This window comes from Neomonachus schauinslandi, chromosome 1 (assembly GCF_002201575.2).
Source record: "Neomonachus schauinslandi chromosome 1, ASM220157v2, whole genome shotgun sequence".
Lineage (NCBI taxonomy): Eukaryota > Metazoa > Chordata > Mammalia > Carnivora > Phocidae > Neomonachus > Neomonachus schauinslandi.
Genome location: NC_058403.1, coordinates 170,647,492 through 170,669,882, shown reverse-complemented (window position 1 = coordinate 170,669,882; position 22,391 = coordinate 170,647,492). Strand labels below are relative to the sequence as shown.

Sequence of the window (22,391 nt, the reverse complement as noted above, 5' to 3'; positions counted from 1 at the left end):
AGGTTCTAATCATATTACTGAGCTCTTGGACTTCTTCTGTAGTTAAATGCATTACTGTTTCTTTTTTTAAAATTTATTTAATTGAGAGAGAGAGCATGAGCAGGGAGGGGCAGAGCGAGAAGCAGACTCCCCGCTGAGCAGGGAGCCCAATGTGGGGCTTGATCCCAGATCCCTGGAATCATGACCGGAGCCGAAAGTAGACTCCCAACCGAGTGAGCCACCCAGGTGCCCCAAATACATTATAGTTTAAATTAATTGAGCATATATTTACGGTGTGCATACTTTCCAGACACACTGATGTAAAGACTCATTTCTTTTCTGGGAACTTATAATAGCAAAGAGGGATAAAGACAAAAGTTAAAATACTATATGATAACTTCTCTAATAAGAGAAATTTTTTTCTCTTAATTCCATAATTACAAAGTCAGAGAAAGCTTCCAGAGGATGTCTGTCTAAGCACAAATTTCAAGCTAGCTACAGAGAAATGGGGAAGAAGCAGATACAGAGATAATGGGGCAAGATTGCCAGGCTTATCCAGCTAATCCACAATATGGTTCTAATGTGTATGTATGCTGCAGAGATGGGTGGGGTTGAATTAAACAGGTCTTTTCTCATTCTGTAAAATTATCGAAGATAGATGGAAAGTTGCAGAGAGTGGCTTGATTATATTTGCGCTCTGGTAATACAGTGGTGCTAGAATGCAGAGAATGAACTAGAGGGAGCTGGGCTGCTCAGATATGGGACTTTCCCTTAAGCTGTTTATAGCTTTCCCATGGAATCTGCCATTGGTGACCTATTGCTCTAGATTCTTCCTTCAAGTACGTATCATGCTGCCAAGCCTCCTATGTTATATTAAGAAACCAAGAACCAGGTGATATTTTCTCCTGAAACCATCTGCTTGCTATTGGAAACATTAAACTGTCTTTTCATTTGGGGGTATTAGAAAAATTATGAAGAGTGAATAATAAAAAGTATTTTTAGAAAATTCAAAGGAGACTTTATTACCTATTTGTAGTTAGACAAAAATTGGCACCAAGAGACCAACCTGATTGTTACACCTTAAAGAAATCATTGACTCTAAAGACAAACCTGGGCCTTTTGCTTAGCAACAGCAATTAATCTAGAAGAGCCTCGCCTTAGATCTGTTTTAAGACAACAGAACTGGTGGGCATATAAATATACACACGTATAATTACACACCCTGCCTGTCTTTGTGTACCTGTACTGCTTACTTGCAAATGCATGAGGTATTTCTGGAAGTTATTCTCAGTTAGAATGCATCATAATATTGTGTTCACTAAATCACAAAATATGAAGTATATCTGCTTTATCCAGTCTGGCACAGTGAAGCACTTAAAAAGATGTGAGGGTTTATTTTAATCCTTTTCTTTTATAGAACAAATTATTTCAGGGACGCCTGTGTGTCTCAGTCTGTTAAGCGTCTGCCTTCGGCTCAGGTCATGACCCTGGGGTCCTGGGATCAAGTCCTTTGTTCAGTAGGGAGCCGCCTTCTCCCTCCGCCTGCTTCTCCCTCTGCCCACTTCTCCCCCTGCTTGTGCTCTCTCTCTGACAAATAAATAATAATAATAAAAAGAACAAATTATTTTGTGTGGACAACTGGGCTCTGGGATGATATGTATGTATACATGTGTATATAATATATATGAATTATATAGTACTTATATATTTTATTCTGGCTATTTAACATTGCTTAGAAATGCAATTTCTGATGTCCAAGCTGAACGCTGTCCTTGGGGATACTGCAGTTGTGATGGAGGATCAGGTGTTAAAAGCAATGGGACAAAGCCATCGTTTAAGGTTTGGGGATTTGAATCAAAGAATGGTTTCCATAGAGTTCATGTTAATATCAACAAGAAAAAAGCAATACATTTAATCTCCATTTTTTTCTTGGCTTTTATTACCATGCTCATCATGGCTACCAGACTCATTCCTCACTTGTACGAATTCAGGAGAAAGCAGGATGCATTATCTCTTAAGAGGAATGGATGGCAATTGTAGACCTGCCATCACTTAGAAGTGATGCAAGTCTACCATTACAATCTGATCCCTTACCATTGCCACCAACTCCCCTTGAGGACTTAACTCCGTTGAGCTCAGAACACTGTTAAAGTACATAAAAATATTTATTTCTGGTTGGTAAACCTTCGTCTTCCTTGAACTCAGCTAGATATTTGGATGACTCTTTCATTGTATTTATGCAACCTATTCTTTTCCGTCCATCATGGATACTGTTTCCCAAGGAGTTTTTTGATTTCCCTCTAGTGAACATTCCATAAGGCAACCTGAGATACAAACTGAGCCTGAAATGTGATGCTCAGAAAAGTCAGATAAAAGCCTTTGCATATTTACAGTTACATGAACATAAGCATTGAGAGGACATACTTCATCACATTTTTTTTTTTCTACTTGAAAATATTGTCCTGAAACTCACAGCTGAGATGTAGTAAGTGAAGGGTTGAGAGGCAATAAAATAAAAACTTGAACTGTGTGGGCATGGACTTTAATAAAAGCCATGGGATTGAGTTTTCCTGAAGTAACTTCAACTATTTAGATCTGTCTTTGGTCCTTTGTCTCATCTCTGAAACAGCTCAGTCTCAGAATTTAAGTTGTCACTAATTAGAATTCTTCTCGAAAATCTTTTTGTAGATTACAGCTACCTCTTAGTTTCCACAGGTAACTGGAATTACATTTTCTTGTACCAACAGCATGCCTAGACTGCTAATTTAAGGAGGGAGTTTTATATCATGAAAAAATGTATATAGTACTACAGCTATTTCCATTTTCATATTTTTCTCCTCTCTTTATGTAGATCTTACATTTTATTGCAAAGAGCTCACAGTGATAGTAAACGGGGAATATAGGAAAAACCTGCATGCTGTTTTTTAGCATATAAGAAGTATGGAATTGTGGCATTATTTATTTATTTATTTATTTATCATTAAGAAACATAAGGTAAGCCTGGTTCTTTCCACATCTTAATTTATTCAGCAGTCAAATATCAATTAAATTGCCACAAAGTAACAACATTCACAATATAGCTTGCAGCCTGGGCATACATAGTTTTTTTCACACAATTTTTCTCTGACCATTGTGTCTTATGAGCAAACTTTTATGATCTTTGAACTTCATCCAGAGATGAGGTAGCAAACCATAAATATAACATTTCCACTGGTATGATATATGCACATTTCTTTCTAGGAGGATAGATCCACTGTTGTAAAGACAAAAAAAAAGATTTTTTTTTTTTTCTGAAGTCTGATTCTCCAGCTAAGAAATGATTGGTAGAGTGTTGGTTTTATTTTGAAATAATTATAAACTTACGGAAAAGTTACCAAAAAGTGGTACACAGTTCTTGTTTGGCTTTCCCTCTGGTTCTCCTAATTACCTTACATACCATAATATAGCAACCAAAACCAGGAAATTGACATGGGTACAAAACAGTTAAGTAAACAACAGGCTTTATTTGATATTCACTAGTTTTTCTAATAATGTCCTGTTTCTATTACAGGATCTGACCCAGAATCCCACATCTTTTATAATATTCACTTCTTTTTATCGTCCTTCAGTTCCATGACAGTTCCTTAGTCTTTGCTTGCCTTTTGTGATTTTGACAGTTTTGAAGATGATTGCTCAGTTATGTTACAGAATCCTACTCCGTTGTCTCATGTTTTCTCATGATTACAGTGAGGTTAGGCATTGTTGGCTAAGAAACCACAGAAGAATACTGTGGCCCTTTTAGTACTTTTGGCACTTTCAGAGGCTGCATGAGGCCAGTATGACTTCTCACTGGTGATGTTAGCCTTGATCGTTGGTTAAGAGTAAGTCAGCTGAGTTTCTCCATTGTAAAATTAGTATTTCCCCCCAGCATTAACTTCAGGCACAGTCATATATATTTCTTCTTAATGTATTAAATATTATATAGTCACCATACTCTTTTATTCTCCAGTTTCCCTTCCTAAAAACCATTATGCAGGAACCTAAATTTCATCCTTACCAGTGTACTAAGAATTAATGCACCGTCCTTTGGAGATTCTCAAATAAAAGCCATTTTATAGCTGGAAATGATCACTCTATTGCATTCTAAATAAGAACATAAATAGAATGGCTAAAAATAAATGGGCAGCATGTGCTCATTTCACACCCAGAACTACAGGACATCTGTTATATATGTGACCGGCCAGACTTGAAATCTTGTTTTCCCAGAACCAAATAGTGTTTGCCCAGTTTGACCTAAGTTAGCCTAATTAAACAACACATCGATCACTTGCTACCTATTTTGGCTATGAAACTAACTGGATGAATAACCACCCTTTGATAAAGACAACAAAAAAAATTTTTAAACAGTCACATTCACAATTTCTTCTGCTAATACAAGAGGGAAAAAAATCCCCTACCATGCTAATGATTCTGCATCCATAAGCTATAATTCAGTCATTAGTGTGCATCTGATGCTTAGGTATCCCCACCAACGCAGAGAGAGACAACCTTTGCAAAGAGGTTTACCAACTTTATACTTTATTTTTCCGTTTGAATGTCAGTGCTATCTGCCCTGACATAATATGCTGAGAGGAAATTGGCCACTTATAGGTCCAGAGAAAGCAGGAGAAGGAACACCAAAGAAATAAGTCTCTCACATTCCTCTCCAAGCTTCAATTTCCTCTTTGACAAATGGCAATTATTATAAACCTACCTCCTCAAGTTATTGTGAGGATTAGATCATCTATATAAAATCTTGGATAGTAACTGACACATAGTGAGTACTCAAGGAAAAAAACAGCTTGTAATTTTAGCACTCTACCTTTTTTCATGCCTGAGGTACAGATTTCGGTGCAAAAGACAAGAGAATGCATGTGATTGCTTGCTTAAATAGTTCTGTTTAATATGCAGGGACTTCTGGTAAACTATTCTATACCAAATAAGAATTCAGAAGAGCTTGTCAAATGATATAGTAACATCCTATAATCTGCGTGCTGTCCCAGAATAAAAGACAATGACACTGAGGTGTGCTTCGCAGGAAATTAATCTGTTCTTCAAGAAAATGAGTCCATGGGAAAATAAACAGGAAAATGCACTAGAATACAAGCTCTATGATGATAAGATTTTGTCAACTTTATTATGATATCCACTACCTAGCACTGTGCCAGACATACTGCGGTTACTCAACAAATATTTTTTTTAGATAAATGTTCTAATACAGTATTTATTTCTGTAAAGGATAGCACAAGATCTGGAATGCACAATTTACCATTGCATGAGATGGAAAACTATGAATATAGATGCTATATCATCACTACACCAAAGAGGAGGGTAGTTTCATGTCCCCACACTCTACTTACTATAGAGAGATTTCCAATTTCCCCTAGATAAGACAAAGCCCTTATTAAGATTGTTGTTATGGTGATAACAATTTTACATGCATAAGGTCATATATTTCTCCATGAACTTCTTTTTTTTTTTTAAAGATTTTATTTATTTACTTGAGAGAGAGAGAATGCACAAGTGAGAGTAGGGGCCGAGGGAGAGGGAGAAGCAGGATCCTCATTGAACAGGGAGCCCGACTCCAGCTTGGATTCCAGGACCCCGAAGTCATGACCTGAGCGGAAGGCAGGGGTTTAACTGACTGAGCCACCTACGCACTCCTCTGTGAACTTCTAAAGTAGGTGGCAATGTCTCCATTATATAGATGAAAAACTGAAGGGTCAGAAATAACTTACAGGGCTCCTGGGTGGCTCAGTGTGTTAAGTGTCTGCCTTCAGCTCAGGTCATGATCCGAGGGTCCTGGGATCAAATCCCACATTGTGCTCCCCGCTCCGCAGGGAGCCTGCTTCTCCCTCTGCCTCTGCCTCTCTGTCTCTCATGAATAAATAAATAATATCTTTTTTAAAAAAAGAAATAACTTTTACAAAACAATTCAGATATTTGATATAAAAAACTGAGATTTGAACTTAGGTCTGTTTCCAAAGACCATATATACTCTTGTCTCATACTAGTACACTTTCTTGTTTGTCTACTATTCTAACACCCTTAAAGTACTGTGTTACTTACTTCCCCGTAGAATAAAATAAACTTCATGAGGGCAAATTGTGTCTGTCTTATTCATTGCTGTATCATATGGCATGTCATTTACTTGAAGTGTAATTAATAATTTGTGAATAATGGAGAGAGTGTAAAAGATTTTAGTCCCTTTATTTTTATAGCCTACCATTATTTGTACATTTATGTTTGCAATCTTATTTCTGCTTCTGATTAAGTAGATACAGACTCACTTTTAAGCTACTGGATATCTGATTTGGCTGTCCAAGCAATCGGCAAGCTGTGCATAATGATGAATATACTAGTAAGCTTTACTTTCCCACTAAGTGCATCCAAGTAAAAGCTCTGAAAGTCATATGGTTCTTGCCACTTTAAATCTGACACCTAATATATTAGGTATTAAAGTGTTTTGTGCTTACCTTTAACTCTTCTTTAGTTTAGGTGATTAAAAAATGCCTGTTGCTGTCTATATATGCAGCATGCTTCATTAACAGTGATTTATTTGGGAGTTTAGCCGAATTGGCACTCTGCAGCACACCAGTGGGCAGAAGGAAAACAAACTTGAGATGGTTGCTAAGGAACCCATCCTGTTGGGATTGTAGGAGCCTTTAAAAAGTTTGCAAAGTTGACTTCCCAATACCCAGAAAGCAAGACTGAGACTGGAGTCTCTGGGAAGATTCATTTCCCCCAAACCGCTTCCATACACTCTCCTCTAATGCTCAGGAAGGAATCCAGTGTAATATGGGTTTTCCCCATCAGTACAGTGTGCTTTCCTGCATCCATTGTCTCCTGAAGCCAGATGTTTCATTCCTTGCTCATCTTCTTTTCCCAACAAGTTTACCTACTCAAAAGCCATGCTCACCTTTTTCTAGCAGAATCCCCTTATAAATATTTTCTCTTATATTCCTTTCAACAATCTTGTATCATCCCTGTCACTTTACCAAAGAGAAAGTGAGGCCAATGGAGGTTAAATGACTTGCCCAAGGTCAACAGCTAAATGGTAGAACTGGGATTTGAACCTGGCGTTCGTAATTCTAAAGCCAGTGTTTACAACTACCATAGGGAAGGCAAAGAAATTTTTAATTTTACTTGCAAGCTATATTGATTTTGTTGTGTGTACTTGAAATGTTATGTTGAAAAGTTTCTGGGACTGCCCTTGGGCTAAGCAAGAAAGAGTGCCATACTCAATTAGTTTTGCTTTCCATAGGAATGGGAAGGAGGAGTGGAGGTGCTGTGTATTTTCCTATCTTCAGCTGTGATCTACTTTTGTTTTTGTTTTTATTGTAATGAGAGTGTACTAATATGGGAATGACATTCTTTTTTTTAATTTTTTTTTTAAGATTTTATTTATTTATTTGACAGAGAGAGACACAGGGAGAGAGGGAACACAAGCAGGGGGAGTGGGAGAGGGAGAAGCAGGCTTCCCGCTGAGCAGGGAGCCTGATGCGGGGCTCGATCCCAGGACCCTGGGACCATGACCTGAGCCGAAGGCAGACGCTTAACCGACTGAGCCACCCAGGTACCCCTGGGAATGACATTCTAAAGGAAGGATGAAGTATCTGAGAAGCAGTCTAAATAAGGGGTAACACCACTGTAATTTTTTAGATGCTACAATTACCTGTTCTTCTAATAAGTCTGCATTGTGACTATTTGGGAGAATTTCCACATAGCGCTTAAATATCTACACTCTGAAGTCGAGTGCATTTCAAGGGTGATATAAATATTCTACATCTTGATGCTAGTGGTGGTTGTATGACTGCATGAGTTTTTGAAATCTCCTCAAACTTTACACTGAAAATACTGTACATGAGTGTATGCAAAATATACTTTGATAAACTTGGGGGGGGTGGCATTTAGAGTTCATGCCCGGTCCCTATTACTTAACAGCTGTAACAAAGGACAATTTATTTAACCCTTAAAATGAAAATAGTATTGTCCATCTCAAAGGGTTCCTTTTTTTAAGAAATATTTTATTTATGTATTGATTTATTTATGTGTGTATTTATTTATTTATTTATTTATGAGAGAGAAAAACGTGTGTGCCATGCGCACAGGCAGGGTGGGGCAGGGGGCAGAGGTAGAGGGAGAGAGAGATCTTAAGCAGGCTCCATGCCCAGTGCAGAGCTCAACTCGGGGTTCGATCTCACAATCCTGAGATCGTGACCTCAGCCGAAATCAAGATTTGGCCACTCAAGTGACTGAGCCACGTAGGTGCCCCTAAAAGGGTTCTTTTAAAGATGATATGAGTTAATGTTTCTAAGAGACTATTACATAGTAAGTACTCTGTAGATGATGTGTTGTTTATCATTTCCTCAGTTATTTTGTATTATATTCTACAATTACATTGCCACCAACATTAATAGCTTAATCACATACGCCTTTTTTTTTTTAAGAGAGAGGAAGAGTGTGTGTATGTGTGAGCACACATGCGCAGAAGGGTTGGTGGAAGGGCAGAGGCAGAGGGAGAGAGATAGAATCTTAAACAGGCTCCACACTCAGCATGGAGCCCAAGGTGGGGCTTGATCTTATGACCCTGAGATCATGACCTGAGCTGAAATCAAGAGTCCAGTGCTTAACAGACTGAGCCATTCAGGAGCCCCTAATCACATATACTTTTATGTTAAGCTACATACATGTTGCTTTGACTACACATGTTGTAGTTAACAAGCAACATGTTGCATTAACTACACATGTACTAAAAACTCACAAACATAAAAACTGTATATATATATGGATAATTACATAATATACATAATATATATATAATTACAGTTTCAAATACATGGCTTTCATAATAGAAGATAGGCATCATTTCCATTTGTTTTTCAACTGAATTGTAAAAGTGTTCAGTATCTGAATGTTGTCAATAAAAACTTATTAAAATTGATGGATTATAAGGTATGTTTAAACATATCAAAAGTATTAAGATATGGTAGAATGTTTAGGATGAATTTGTGATAGACACTTGGAAACCTAAGCAAACAAAGAGGAAATTATTAACTCTAAAAAAATCCCAACTAATACAAAAAGGAAATAAAAGCAGTATACTCTGGGACTTAGTTGAAAAATTATCAACCGAATTAAGTGATATAACTAAATTCAGACAACAGTGGAACCAGGTATGTGTGCATGTGTTTGTTCATGTGTGTCTATCATCGGGACTGCTTGTGTAAAGGAGCTGAATTCTCATCATCAAAAACTAATAATACATTAAACCCCCAAATCAAGAAATACTAGTTTAAGCATTTATATTTAATCAAAATTAAGATACATACCAGAAAAATAACTTGTTTTCCCTGGGAAAGTAGTTACCTCCAGGGAGTAGGAATAAGTATTTAAGCTATGTTTATGTATTACTTTAATAAAAGTAAAGATTAAATAAAACTTGAACAGTAGCACAATAAGTGATTATTTAGTGGAGGCAATGAACAGTGAACATACATTTGTGGCACGGGATTAAATTTCCAGTAATAGCATCATACATAGAATTTATTTTTTTTTAAAGATTTTATTTATTTATTTGAGAGAGAGAGAGAGAGCACATGAGAGGGGGGGAGGGTCAGAGGGAGAAGCAGACTCCCCGCTGAGCAGGGAGCCCAATGCGGGACTCGATCCGGGACTCCAGGATCATGACCTGAGCCGAAGGCAGTCGCTTAACCAACTGAGCCACCCAGGCGCCCCATAGAATTTAATTTTTGTTTGTTTGGTTTTGGTATAAGCGTAACTTTATTTTATTTTTTCAGTGTTATATTAGTTTCAGGTGCACAATAATAGTGATTCAGCACTTCCATACATCTCCTGGGGTTCATCGCAAGTGCCCTCCTTAATCCCTATCATCTATTTAACCCAAACCCCCATCTCCTTCCCCTCTGGTAACCATCAGTTTGTTCTTTATAATTAAGAGTCTGTTTCTTGATTTGTCTCTCTCTCTCTCTCTTTTTTTCCTTTTGCCCATTTGTTTTGTTCCTTAAATTCCATGTATGGGTGAAATCATATGGTATTAGTCTTTCTCTGACTGATTTATTTTGCTTAACATTATACTCTCTTGCTCCATCCATGTTGTTGCAAATGGCAAGATTTCAGTCTTTATGGCTGAATAATATTCGACTGTGTGTGTGTGTACCACATCTTTATCTGTTTATCTGTTCTGAACTTCAAGTTATATTACAAAGCTGTAGTAATCAATACAGTATCGTAGTGTCACAAACATGGACACATAGATCTATAGAATAGAAAACCCAGAAATAAGCCCAGAAATAAACTATTGATGGACACTTGGGCTGCTTCCATATCTTGGCTATTGTAAAAAAATGCTGCAATAAACATAGGCCTGCATGTATCCCATTGAATTAGTGTTTTCATATTCTTTGCTGGATTATAGGGTTGTTCTATTTTTAACTTTTGAGGAACCTCTATACTGTTTTCTACAGTTGCTGTACCCCTTTGCATTCCCACCAACACTGCACATGTGTACCTTTTTCTCCAAATTCTTGCCAATACTTGTTGTTTCTTGTCTTGTTGATTTTAGCCATTCTGACAGGTGTGAGGTGATAACTCATTGTAGTTTTAATGTGCACTTCCCTGATGGTAAGTGATGTTGAGCATCTTCTCTTGTGTCTGTTGGCCATCTGGATGTCTTCTTTGGAGAAATCTCTCTTCAGGTCTCCTGCCCGTTGTTTTTTGGGTGTTTATTTGTACAAGTTGTTTTACATATTTTGGATACTAACCCTTTATCAGATAAGTCATTTGGAAATATCTTCTACCATTCTGTAGGTTGCCTTTTACTTTTGTTGATTGTTTCCTTCACTGTGCAGAAGCTTTTTATTTTGATGTAGTCCCAATAGTTTGTTTGTTTTTTTCACTTTTGTTTCCCTTGCCTCAGGAGACATATCTAGAAAAAAGTTGCTCTGGCTGATGTCAAGGAGGTTACTGACTGTGCTCTTTTCTAAAATTTTTATGGTTTCAGGTCTCACATTTAGGTCTTTAATCCATTTTGAATTTATTTTTTTGTATGGCATAAGAGAGTGTCCAGTTTCATTATTTTGCATGTCCAGTTTTCCCAGCACCATTTGTTGAAGAGACTGTCCTTATCCCATTGGTTATTCTTTCCTGGTTGTTGAAGATTAATTGACCATATAGTGGTGGGTTTATTTCTGGGTTTTCTATTCTGTTCTCTTGATCTATGTGTCTGTTTTTGTGCCAGCACCATACTGTATTGATTATTACAGCTTTGTAATATAACTTTAAGTCCAGAATTATGATGCCTCCAGCTTTTCTTTCTCAAGATTGCATTGGCTATTTTGGTCTTTTGTGGTTCCATACAAATTTTAGAATTGTTTGTTCTAGCTCTGTTAGTATTTTGATAAGGATTGCATTAAACGTGTAGACTGCTCTGGATGGTATAGACATTTTAACAATATTTGTTCTTTAAATCCTTGAGCATGGAATATCTTTCCATTTCTTTGTGTTGTCTTCAATTTCTTCCATCAACATTTTGTAGTTTTCAGAGTGCAGGTCTTTTACCTATTTAGATAGGTTTATTCCTTAGTATCTTAATATTTTTGAGCAGCGTACATAGAATTTAAAAGCAGTACATCTCATACAACTTTGCTGGATGAGAACATGGTGTAATCTGAGAAATAGATGTCTCAAATAGCTTTGGTGATGACAAAGCCATGGTGACTACCATTCATTTGACTAATTATCTTCCAAATACACAACTGTTCTCTGATATGATGATGCAAGTCACGCCTTCATGCATCCTTAGAAGCAGTCTACTTCACTGTCCTCTTTTACTGGTGGAGAAACTTGGCCAGCAATTAAATAACAACACTGAGCCAGTAACCCAGTTATGCTGAATCTCAATTCAGGAATCTTTTGAAATACCACAATGTAATTATTGGGATTACTTCAGTTTTTTGAAAAATGTCTCCCCAGTAGCAAAGTGCAAAGGTCCAACACCAAAGCAGATTAAGGTTTTATAAGGAGAACGTATACTGGGAAAGTGATAGTGCATATATATTCTAAGAAGCTAATTAAAAATTTTTGAAAATTAGTGTATAGAACTTTCTTGGCTCTCAGAATGTATAAATATAAATATATATAAATATATCCTTTAGTGACTGAAATGATGAGATATTGGCTTGCTTGGTTTTTAATCCCTCAGGATATCTGCCGAATATAATTATTGTATTTCTGGTTAGAATTGCCACAAGTGGTAGACACTGTTTTGTCCAGAAAAGCCTTTAAAAATGGGGAAAATTGTCCACTTTAACCCACCCTCTGTAATTCTTCAATGTCTTCTCTAATGAGGTCTTATGATGGAAATAGAGTCCAAATCAGCTCTTGGGTAGGCAAGTACAGTTTAAATAAGAGATTCCATCTTATGCATATCTACCTCTTGGTAAATAGGTGGTATTTTCCAAATGTATTATCCACATTCTTTATAACTTTTCTTCTTTTTTTTAAAAGATTTTATTTATTTATTTGACAGAGAGAGAGCACAAGCAGCAGGAGTGGAAGAGAGAGAAGCAGGCTCCCTGCTCAGCAGGGAGTCCAATGCGATTGGGGTTGGGGGCTCTATGCGGGGCTCCATCCCAGGACCCTGGGATCATGACCTGAGCTGAAGGCAGACTTTTAACCAACTGAGCCACCCAGGTGCCCCTCTTTTATTCTTTACACTGTTCTCCTTGTTCTTTGAAATGCTTGGGACAAGCAATCCAATGAGAGAAACCAAGCAAAACACATTTTCTCACCATTCCTAAAGAAGACTTTTTGCAGTCTCCACAGAAACAGGGAAGACATCAGGGAAATAGAAATAGAAATGTGTCTCTTCTAGTACATAGAGTAAAAAGTACAGGAGAAAATCTAGTAAGCTAATTTGATTGACTGATATGGTAAGAATTTTCACTCTTCAGAAAGAACCTGTAGGCCAGCTACCATAACCATAGGAAGTATACATTATATATACTACTCATTTGACATATAAACTAACTTGTATAGTCTGTGATCTTTTCTACCTGCTGAGTTGCTGTGCCCCTGTGGCCAGAGACCTTGACCTTGACTCTTTCATTCTTCATATTACCATTTGTATAATGGGCACTCAGTAAATATCTGTTGACTGATTGAAATTTAAGATTTGACTTTATGCCATTTTCCCTTGAAATGATTGGCAGATTGCTTTCTAAGGAAGCCACATTTCTCTCTTGCTTTCAGTTTTGTTCACTGCTTCCCCACCATTGTGATTGACTGCACACCTCATTAGCTAATTGTAGAGTTAAAAAATGCTCAACTATACAACTGGGAAATGTGGATGATCCTTTTTAAAATTCCTGCCTTAAGAATGGCTGCACTCCAAGGGCACCTGGGTGGCTCAGTCGTTAAGCGTCTGCCTTGGGCTCGGGTCATGATCCCAGGGTCCTGGGATCAAGCCCCACATCGGACTCTCTGCTCAGTGGGAAGCCTGCTTCTCCTTCTCTCACTCCCCGTGCTTCTGTTCCCTCTCTCACTGTGTCTCTCTGTGTCAAATAAATAAATAAAATCTTAACAACAACAAGAAAAAAGAATGGCTGCACTCTAAATAATAATTAGTAAGAAAACAAATGTTCATGTTGCTCTTACACTTGGAGGGAAAGGAACTTATTCACATTTGTACTGTCACAAGATTTGTGAATTAACACTAGTGATAGGTAGCTTTCTGACTAGATCTCAGCTCAGAAACTTTGCATTATAAATATGATGCAGATTCTGCACTATTACTTGCTGGCATCTGGCTTCATTTCTGCAGAAGGACAACGTGAAAAGCAGAGTTAGAAAATAATCACCATCAGAACTTTATGTCATGCTTTAAAAGACACATAGGTTTATTTACATTTCTGTCACTGTGGTAGAAAAGAGCACAGGACTTGAAGTATGAAGACATAGATTTTGAGTACTGGCTCTATTGATTTCTAGACATTTGACCTTGAACAACTTCCACAGCCTCTCACAATCTAATTGCCAAGGCTATAATTTTATAGAGGGTAGTGATGCCTGACCTTCAGGGTCCTTATGAAGGCTAAATAAGAAAGGAATGTAAAAGCACATGGTATGTCCACAAAAGATGTTAGTTACTTTTGTTCTTTCATTTACAAACCAACTATTGACTGCCTAGTCTGTGTCATGCACTGTGCCAAGCCTCTTAAATATCAGTGAATAAATCAATGATTACTTACCTTCATAAGGTTTAAATTCCATTTGGGAAGAAGATTTTAATCTCCATCTAAACAGTAATAATGACTGATATTCACTTTCAAAAAAATGTCAATTGACCTTTACAGCACATTTGTGAGGAAGATAGGGCTCATGCCATGATCCCCAATCTATAGGCAAATATGTTTACAGAGACTAAATGGTTTTCCCAAGTCTGATAACTTTGGCAAAACCAGGAAGAAAGAACTCACTATGCTTGATTCCAAATCCAGTGTTTTTCCAAGCTGCCTTGAGGCCTTGAAAATTTTGCTATATGTTGGAAGTATACTTCGTAATTAGAAGTGTAGTTAAGTTGTTGACCAGAGGAGAAAAGCAAGAAAGGAAAACAGATATCCTGTACTTCTGGGATTGCATTTAAAGTAGATCCCCATATACGTAAGTCAGTTTTTTTTTAGGTCCTTTCCCTGTTCAGAGCCCTTCTCCTTGTCATCTTAGCCTTCAGATTCAAGTCCAAATTTTTTAATATACATTCAAGGCAGTTTGGATATCAGGCCCCTTGACTTAGGCTGTGCTGTGCTATTTTTAACAAGGATGGCAACTAAGTATCAAAGACCTGTCCTCAGTGCGTTCCATAATTTCTCACTAATTCTTTCACTAAGCCTGGAAGACAGGTATTATTGCCATTATTTTACAAATGAGCCATGTAGCTAAGGAATTGGAGGTCCAGGATTAGAGCACAAGTCTGACTCTTCAGACTTTGCTGCTTTCGTTATCTTGTGTTGCTGTAACTTGAACACTCTTAAGTTCTCAGCTTCATGTCTGTGTTTTCCTTATCCCCTTGGCTTAGAATTTCCTTCCTCCCTCTTATTTATCCTTTAAACTCAGATCAACTGTTTAGGGCCATTGGAGAGCTTTCTTGAAGCCCCTGCCCCACTGCCCCATCCCCAATTCAGTTAGATGATGTTCTTTTACATCCTCAACACCTTGTACTCAATAGACTTTTTTACACTCCTTGAACTGAATTATAATGACTGCTTTAGTCCCCTTGCTTGTCAAGCCAACAGTGAGCTCCTTGAGGACAGGGCCCTTAACCCTATTACCTCTGCACACCCAGCACCATGTACTGTTTGTTCCTGTTGCACAATAAGCAAATCTACTTATTTGTTAAGCTGAATTAGAGCTACTTGGATACCAGCAGCATTTTAATTTAGCAGAGTTCTAAATCAAATAATGATATGATCAGATCCTGCATGTAGGTTCTTGGAAATCAGGACTCTTAAGGGAGAACTGAATCCTGCTTTTTCCTTTCTTTTCTTTTTTTTTTTTTTTAAAGATTTTATTTATTTATTTATTTGTCAGAGAGAGAGAGAGAGCACAAGCAGGGGGAGTGGCAGGCAGAGGGAGAAGCAGACTCCCTGCTGAGCAAGGAGCCCGATGCAGGACTTGATCCCAGGACCCTGGATCATGACCTGAGCTGAAGGCAGAAGCTTAACTGACTGAGCCACCCAGGCGTCCCATGAATCCTGCTTTTTCTTAAGTACTTTATAGGGAGGCCTTTAGTATTACTATTAATATCAGAATATCAAAATTGTTCGAAGGATTAGAGGCTAGAGGAGTTTTGCTCTGTTTAGCATTGTGTAAAAATATTCTGAGAGTTCTCAGTTAATCTTCTTCTGGCTCAGCCAGAGAAAGCAACCAAGTCCTCTTTCTTTGTGTGGCCTCCTCTCTAGGATTTACGAGTCTAATTCTTGGACAAGGTCTCAAAGTTAGTGCTGAGTACACTATCTTTTACTATAGCCACCTTAGGATAAACCAGGGAGAGCTCTGAGCTGCAGGGGAGATCTATTACCACCATAACTCTTGGCTCATCCTGCAGCTTTCTTTCTGGCTTTAGTAGAAAAACTGAAATTGTGAAACTTTGTATCTTGCACCATGATCCCACATGAGATTCATGAATCTTCAGCTCCATACAGAAAACCTGGTTCTCTGACTACAACTGCCCACTAGACAAATTACTATCAACGACCCCATTATTTCTGATTAGTAAAGGTGAACCTTACCTTACCTGAATGTAAATAAATGCCAGTAAGTTTCTTGAATTCCTTCATCCTTAAAAATCTACAGCTCTTAACACACACTGTAAATAGCATCATATCATGAATTAAATCTTTATCATGAAATTGGATACATTTCCTAAGCTAATTTTAATTGCTTCAAGAAATTGCTTAACATTGTAGATCAATCCCCAGGTCTGAGATGACATTTCCCTCACAGAATTAATTATTAATACCCTGATCATTTGCTTAAGACATTAATAGTTTTCATTGATCAGCACATCCTGTTTATCTAAAATGGCCTAATCACCATGCATGTCAGAAAAGTATCTGAACATATCCAATTAGAAATGCTGCCTACTTTCAGCCACATCAGCAGATCAGAAGTTAAGAGTCCCTTTTGTCTTCACAACATATTAGTCTAGCTTTATCAGAAACTGAGCTATTTAATAGCACAAAAGAAAGATGAGTTCTCTAATGATGGTTCTTCACCTTTATTAGCTTCCTGGTAGGCGTAAAGGCTTCTCAGTGACCACACAGTATAAATTAATGCTAAGAGCCCTTGATTAATGAGCTTGTGTTATTCCATGTTTTCATGTGAGCCTGTGTTCCGTCACAGTGTTTTCCTTATAAGTAGGAGTGAGATGAGAAACCCCAGGTTATTATCAGGATAAAAATATTGGATGTATAGTAATAATATCTAGCATTTGTATGGCACTGTATAGTTTTAAAAGAGGTTTCATTTACTTAACAAGAAGGTATCCTTGAAACAATCTTAAGAAGGAGGGAGGATCGGGTAAATACCCAGTACCATGCAACTAGTTATAGCCAGAATTGTAAAGAGAATTTGAGTCTCCCAGTTTCCTAGCTTTAAGTCTCCCAGTTTCCTAGCTTTCTCCTTTGACTAAGTGATAAATAGGTGGCATCCTGCTCATCTTTCAAATGCAATGGGAACTCTTCTCCTTTATGACATCTCCCAGGCCAGAAAGTCTCTTCCTTCTTTCACAATGGCATATTGTATTGCAGTTTTATGAAGTGTGGGTAACTGCCCCTATAGGAGTAGGAGATCCTTTAGGCTAGACCTGGTTGTCTGCGTTTTGGCAGGTCCAGTGCCTCACCTAGTGTCTGGAAAGCAAAAGGTGCCCCATCTATGCATGAATACATGGCTTGCTGGCAGTATGGAGGGAGAAGGGGTGGGTAGATGAGAGCAAGTGCAGTCCTAGTTCTGTTTTACTAACGTCATGGTGCAGACCTTTGGCACCTGACGTTAATTTGACATTGTTTGGTTCATACATTGTTTAAGAAAATATTTTGAACTGATTTCCAATATTTAAAACTTGGTACGTTTTCAAAAATACAATAATATTTAAAAACTTTCTTTGAAAAGTTGTAGGTTGTCTTGCAACCCTGGGTCTGTGCCCCCTATGTTAGCCATCAGCTTGAGCTAAGGAGCACCCACCCGCTTCAGACAGGACATTGATTGTGTTCTCCAGAGTGACCCGTTTGTCCGCCTACTTCACTCATTCACTTGCTTTGTAGCCTTTGGAATACAGACCCTTTCTTTACTACAAAGTTCTCCTATTTTAAAGATTTCTGGATAATGGAAGAATTACTGTTTGTTTGTTTTTTTTAATTTTATTTATTTATTTGACAGAGAGGCACAGCGAGAGAGGGAACACAAGCAGGGGGAGTGGGAGAGGGAGAAGCAGGCTTCCCGCGGAGCAGGGAGCCTGATGCGGGGCTCGATCCCAGGACCCTGGGATCATGACCTGAGCCGAAGGCAGACACTTAACGACTGAGCCACCCAGGCGCCCGAAAAATTACTGTTTTTAGTCATGTTCTGTATTTGTCCAAAAGAACCTAGTAGTCAGCTACTCATAGATAGTAAGATTTCTCCCAGTAGGCACTGGAGCTGCACATTTTATTGGATTCTAGAGATGAAACACAGAGTAAGGAAAAAATGTTTAAATTGATAGAGTAGTTATAATTTTATCACATGTAACTCCATTCTAAAACTTGGGATTTTTTCCATGTTGATGTTTTTAGTGTATTATTAATTGGAAAATAAATAAGAACAGGGACTGGAGACTAAGGGATTGGGTAGGACCTTATTAAAAAAAAAAATCCATTCCCCTGCCTTTGGTTTATATCTAATCAGAGCTGTTCTTTCTTTCACTCAGTAGCCACAGGGACACACCAGTTCCATTCCCTGCCCAAGTATTATTTGGAAGGAAAGGAAAGGCAGCTTCTTTGCTTCATATTCATAATTTAACATACTTTTCTCTTCTTTAATAGCACTTTTCCACAAGTAAGTTTTATTTGTATTCAGGTAAAAACAAATTTGCAGAGGCCACAAGGAGAAGTATCTGCAAATCTCATTGTAATGTCTCTTCTTTCCCACAGATTAAAGGTTGAACAAAACTTAAAAGAAGCAGCGGTTCTATTCACTTGTTCTTGGACTTGAAACTCCTTTGACCTCGGAAACTGAAGATGAGGTTGCCATGGGAACTGCTGGTACTGCAGTCATTCATGTTGTGCCTTGCAGGTAGAGTGTCATTTAAAAACTTTTTGATTTAAAAATGCCACTATATTTCACACTAATTCAAAAGTGGGCCTTCACTTTAGATGGCAATGATAAAATCGAAAGAGTGCACATTACTACGACTAGCATTTGCTGACACTGTTAAATATACTTTCCTGATGGTCTTTTAGTGGCTCTTTTCATGGTACTGTATCCAAAGCTAGACATTGATGTTTCACCTGCCTATCCAGTCCTTTTAGAGTTCTTTGAGCCATTATTTAGTTTGAAAGTTGTTATTTTTGCTCATCCCACTGCTCAATTGCACAAAGATATTGGGCAATAAAACCAATAATATAGTCTTGAGTATCACCTACTTTGATGTCAGCAGATGGAAGTTTATTTGGGTAGCTCTTTCAATATCTTTGTTAATATTGCTCCATCTTTTGATAGTAAGTCTCTTTCTTTTACATTTTGATACACCTATAGTTAGCAGAAGACAGTAACTAAAAAGACAAGAGTTTTTTTACCATATACCAATGGTCAACTAGTAGACAAGGGCTTTGAAAAGTTCAGACACGCTGTTTATTACTTTCTCAGTTTTCTGGAAGATATGAGCCTAGCAGTTGACATACATAATGCAAATGTTGATGCAACTTAAGCCAACATGTGCTGAGAGTTGGTTTTCAGGTTGGGATTGTGGGCATCTTTCCAGGCCTTTTTGAAGTAAGTCTAGTTGACCTGCTTTGTTATTCAGAGTATTGAGTCCAAGAGGGACACCTGAAATATATTTGCATTTTTATAAAATAAAATAAAAATGACTTTCAGGTCACCATTACTTTGATTCATGACTTCATTCAAATTATGTTACTGAGTACCTTGCAAAGAACCAGGTTTGTGCTAGTATCTGGGAATATGATCCTAAGCAGGACAGACAAAATTACTGCTCCCTTAAAGCTCTATTTGCTGAGTTCTATAGCTATATAAATTGAAAGCTTGATAGAACAGATTATTTCTAATTGTTATACAATTAAAGGTAGCAGTGGTAATCCTAACATATACAGGTCACTTATTCCATGCCAGGCACTATGTTAAGCTCTTGTACTTTAGCTCATTTACTTATATCATGACCACTAAGAAGTCGGTATTAACTATTTATTTTTATTTGCAACATTATTATTATTAATGTCATTACTGAAGCATCAAGAAGTTAAGAAACTTACCCACAGTCACCAAACCAGTAAGTGATGAAACTGTTAAGTTTTAGACTCAAGCAGACTAACTCCAGAATCCATAGTTTTGATCATTATAATATAGTCCTTTAGCTATATTGTTGATTTGTCCAGTTCATGCTTACAAATTTATTCTTGAAATTTTGGTCTTCATTCTTACTATGTTTTTCTAAATGCAAACTGTCATCCACTCATAAGCTTTATAATGCCCTACCTTTAAATTCTGAACCTCTTGCCTTCATGAACATCCTCACCATTCCCTGATTATGGACATTTTGGCGTCTAGACACCTGTTTTAGCTTTATCACTTTTCTCCTTCATCTGGTCAGAGCCTAAATCTTGTCATTACCCACCCTGCCCCCAGAAATGTACATTAGGCTTTGTGCCTCAGTTGCTTTTCTCCAGTCTTTACATGTACCTTGACCCTCCTAAAAAGGCATCAACTGAGTCAGTCTGGTTCTAACTTCTCATATTCTGGGATGAACATATTCTTTAAAGCTTGAAGCAGTGAATTGATTTCTCAGTATTTGACTACAGCAATGTGCTTATTTATTTAACCCAGTGTGCTAAATGTCAAGAAATTAAAGAGTTGAAAATCAAGGAAGACATTAATCTTCTCAGTTGTATTTTGAAAAACTTGGAATTCTCAGTGAAGATGAGTACCTGTATCTTTTTTTATTCAGTTAGCTTTTTGTAGGGAATCAGTCAGTATATTGATTGCTTTGGTGAGCCTTTTTTGTGAAGTGTTTCACATGGCATTAATATTCCCTTACCATATGCCTCCTTCAGTGTAGGTAAAGTCGAGCTTTAATTAATGTTTTTGTTTTCTTGCTATTTGTCTTGATTTCATTAATTTATATAGCACTCAACACTCTGAATTTTGAACAGATTTCTTTAACTGCTTTAGCTTCTCATTTTTTTTCCTTTCCTATACTTTCTTAGTTGTAGATTTCATGGTAAGTTTTTGGCAAGGAAAATATTTGTGTGTCTTATGTTTACCATAATTAGTGGATATCAAATGGGCCTTTTCCTAAATAAGATAGAAGATCCAAATGTATAAGCAGACTGCTCCTTCAAGATATAGATCTTGAAAAGTCTGCTAATTATTTAAGGGTATTGGTTAGTAATTTATGGTACAATGGAAATATTCTTTTCTTTTGCCAAATACTGGACTTAATCTCTGACAATAATTAAAAAAAAAAAAAAAGGAGTAGTCTGAAAATCCAGTCTCTACAAAATTGGTTTCATTATCCTGCCTCTTAGTGAATTTAAACCAGGGATCACAAAACTCTGCTACCTGAACGAACAAGGAAGCTAACAAATGAGTGAAACATTCTTCAAGGAATAGTGACTCCTCCATACAATATAGGATGCTGGTGATTGTGGAAAACTGGAGAAAACACGTCCCACTAAATTAGCAACCAGTGCCCAGCTCTAGTCCTTTGTGCTAGGTCTTCCAGTTCTTCAACACTTTTATGCATAAACCTCCTAATTTTTTTTTAACATTGCCAACCGATTCAAATTAATTTTAAAAATGAAAATAAAAAGGCTGCACAAAACAGACCAAAATGGTCTTCAGGCTAGAGATGCAGTTCCTGGTCTGCTGGTTTACAAAGTTTATTTCAAGTGCTTAGTTTTTCTTTGTTATTATACACATCGCCAATACACTAAATGTTGGGGGTCTCTGTACTAAGTCTTCCTTTTGCCAAGAATTTTCTTCCACTAAATGTCCCTGTCACTTACCCTCTAACCTTATTTGGATCAGTGCTTAAATGCCACTTAATTGGCTTTTCTTGACAATAATAAACAAATTAATATTAGTGAAAATAGCAATATTTTCTTTCACCAACATTCTATACCCCTCTTATTTTATTTTTCTCTAGGTTTCTTATCAAATATGAATAACTATATATTTTATTTGTCTTTATACTAAATGCCTTTACCCATTAAATTGAAGCTTTATTCAGGCAGGTATTTTTTAGATCACTGCTATATCCCCAGCATCTTCAAAATGCCTAGTGAACAATGCCATACAATAATTAAATAAATATATTTCAAATGAGTGCATGCTGCATACTGGCCAGATATGAGAGAGAGAGAAAGAGAGAGAACAGTCTTCAATTTTAAGGTGGATTATGAACCCAAGGCCGACTATAGTCACCTTTGTGTTAAGGGAGGGAATTAGCCACCTCTGAAGCTAATCCATACAAATTTTTATTTTACACACACACATACATACATATATATAGGTAAATAAGTATATATTTAAACATATATATGTAAATAGGTATATATTTATATTTAAACATATAAAATAGGTATATATATTTAAACCTAATATAT

The 22,391-nt window shown here is 37.2% G+C and overlaps 1 protein-coding gene across 1 annotated transcript in view; it reads left to right on the top strand.

Moving 5' to 3' along the window:
- The window catches only part of CNTN4 (contactin 4), a 703,244-nt gene that overhangs the window by 203,972 nt on the left and 476,881 nt on the right, over positions 1 to 22,391 (top strand). The window contains exon 2 of the mRNA XM_021694959.1: positions 18,702 to 18,843. Coding sequence (XP_021550634.1) covers positions 18,789 to 18,843 — 55 coding nt within the window. The 5' untranslated portion in view covers positions 18,702 to 18,788. The remainder of the gene's footprint in view (positions 1 to 18,701; positions 18,844 to 22,391) is intronic.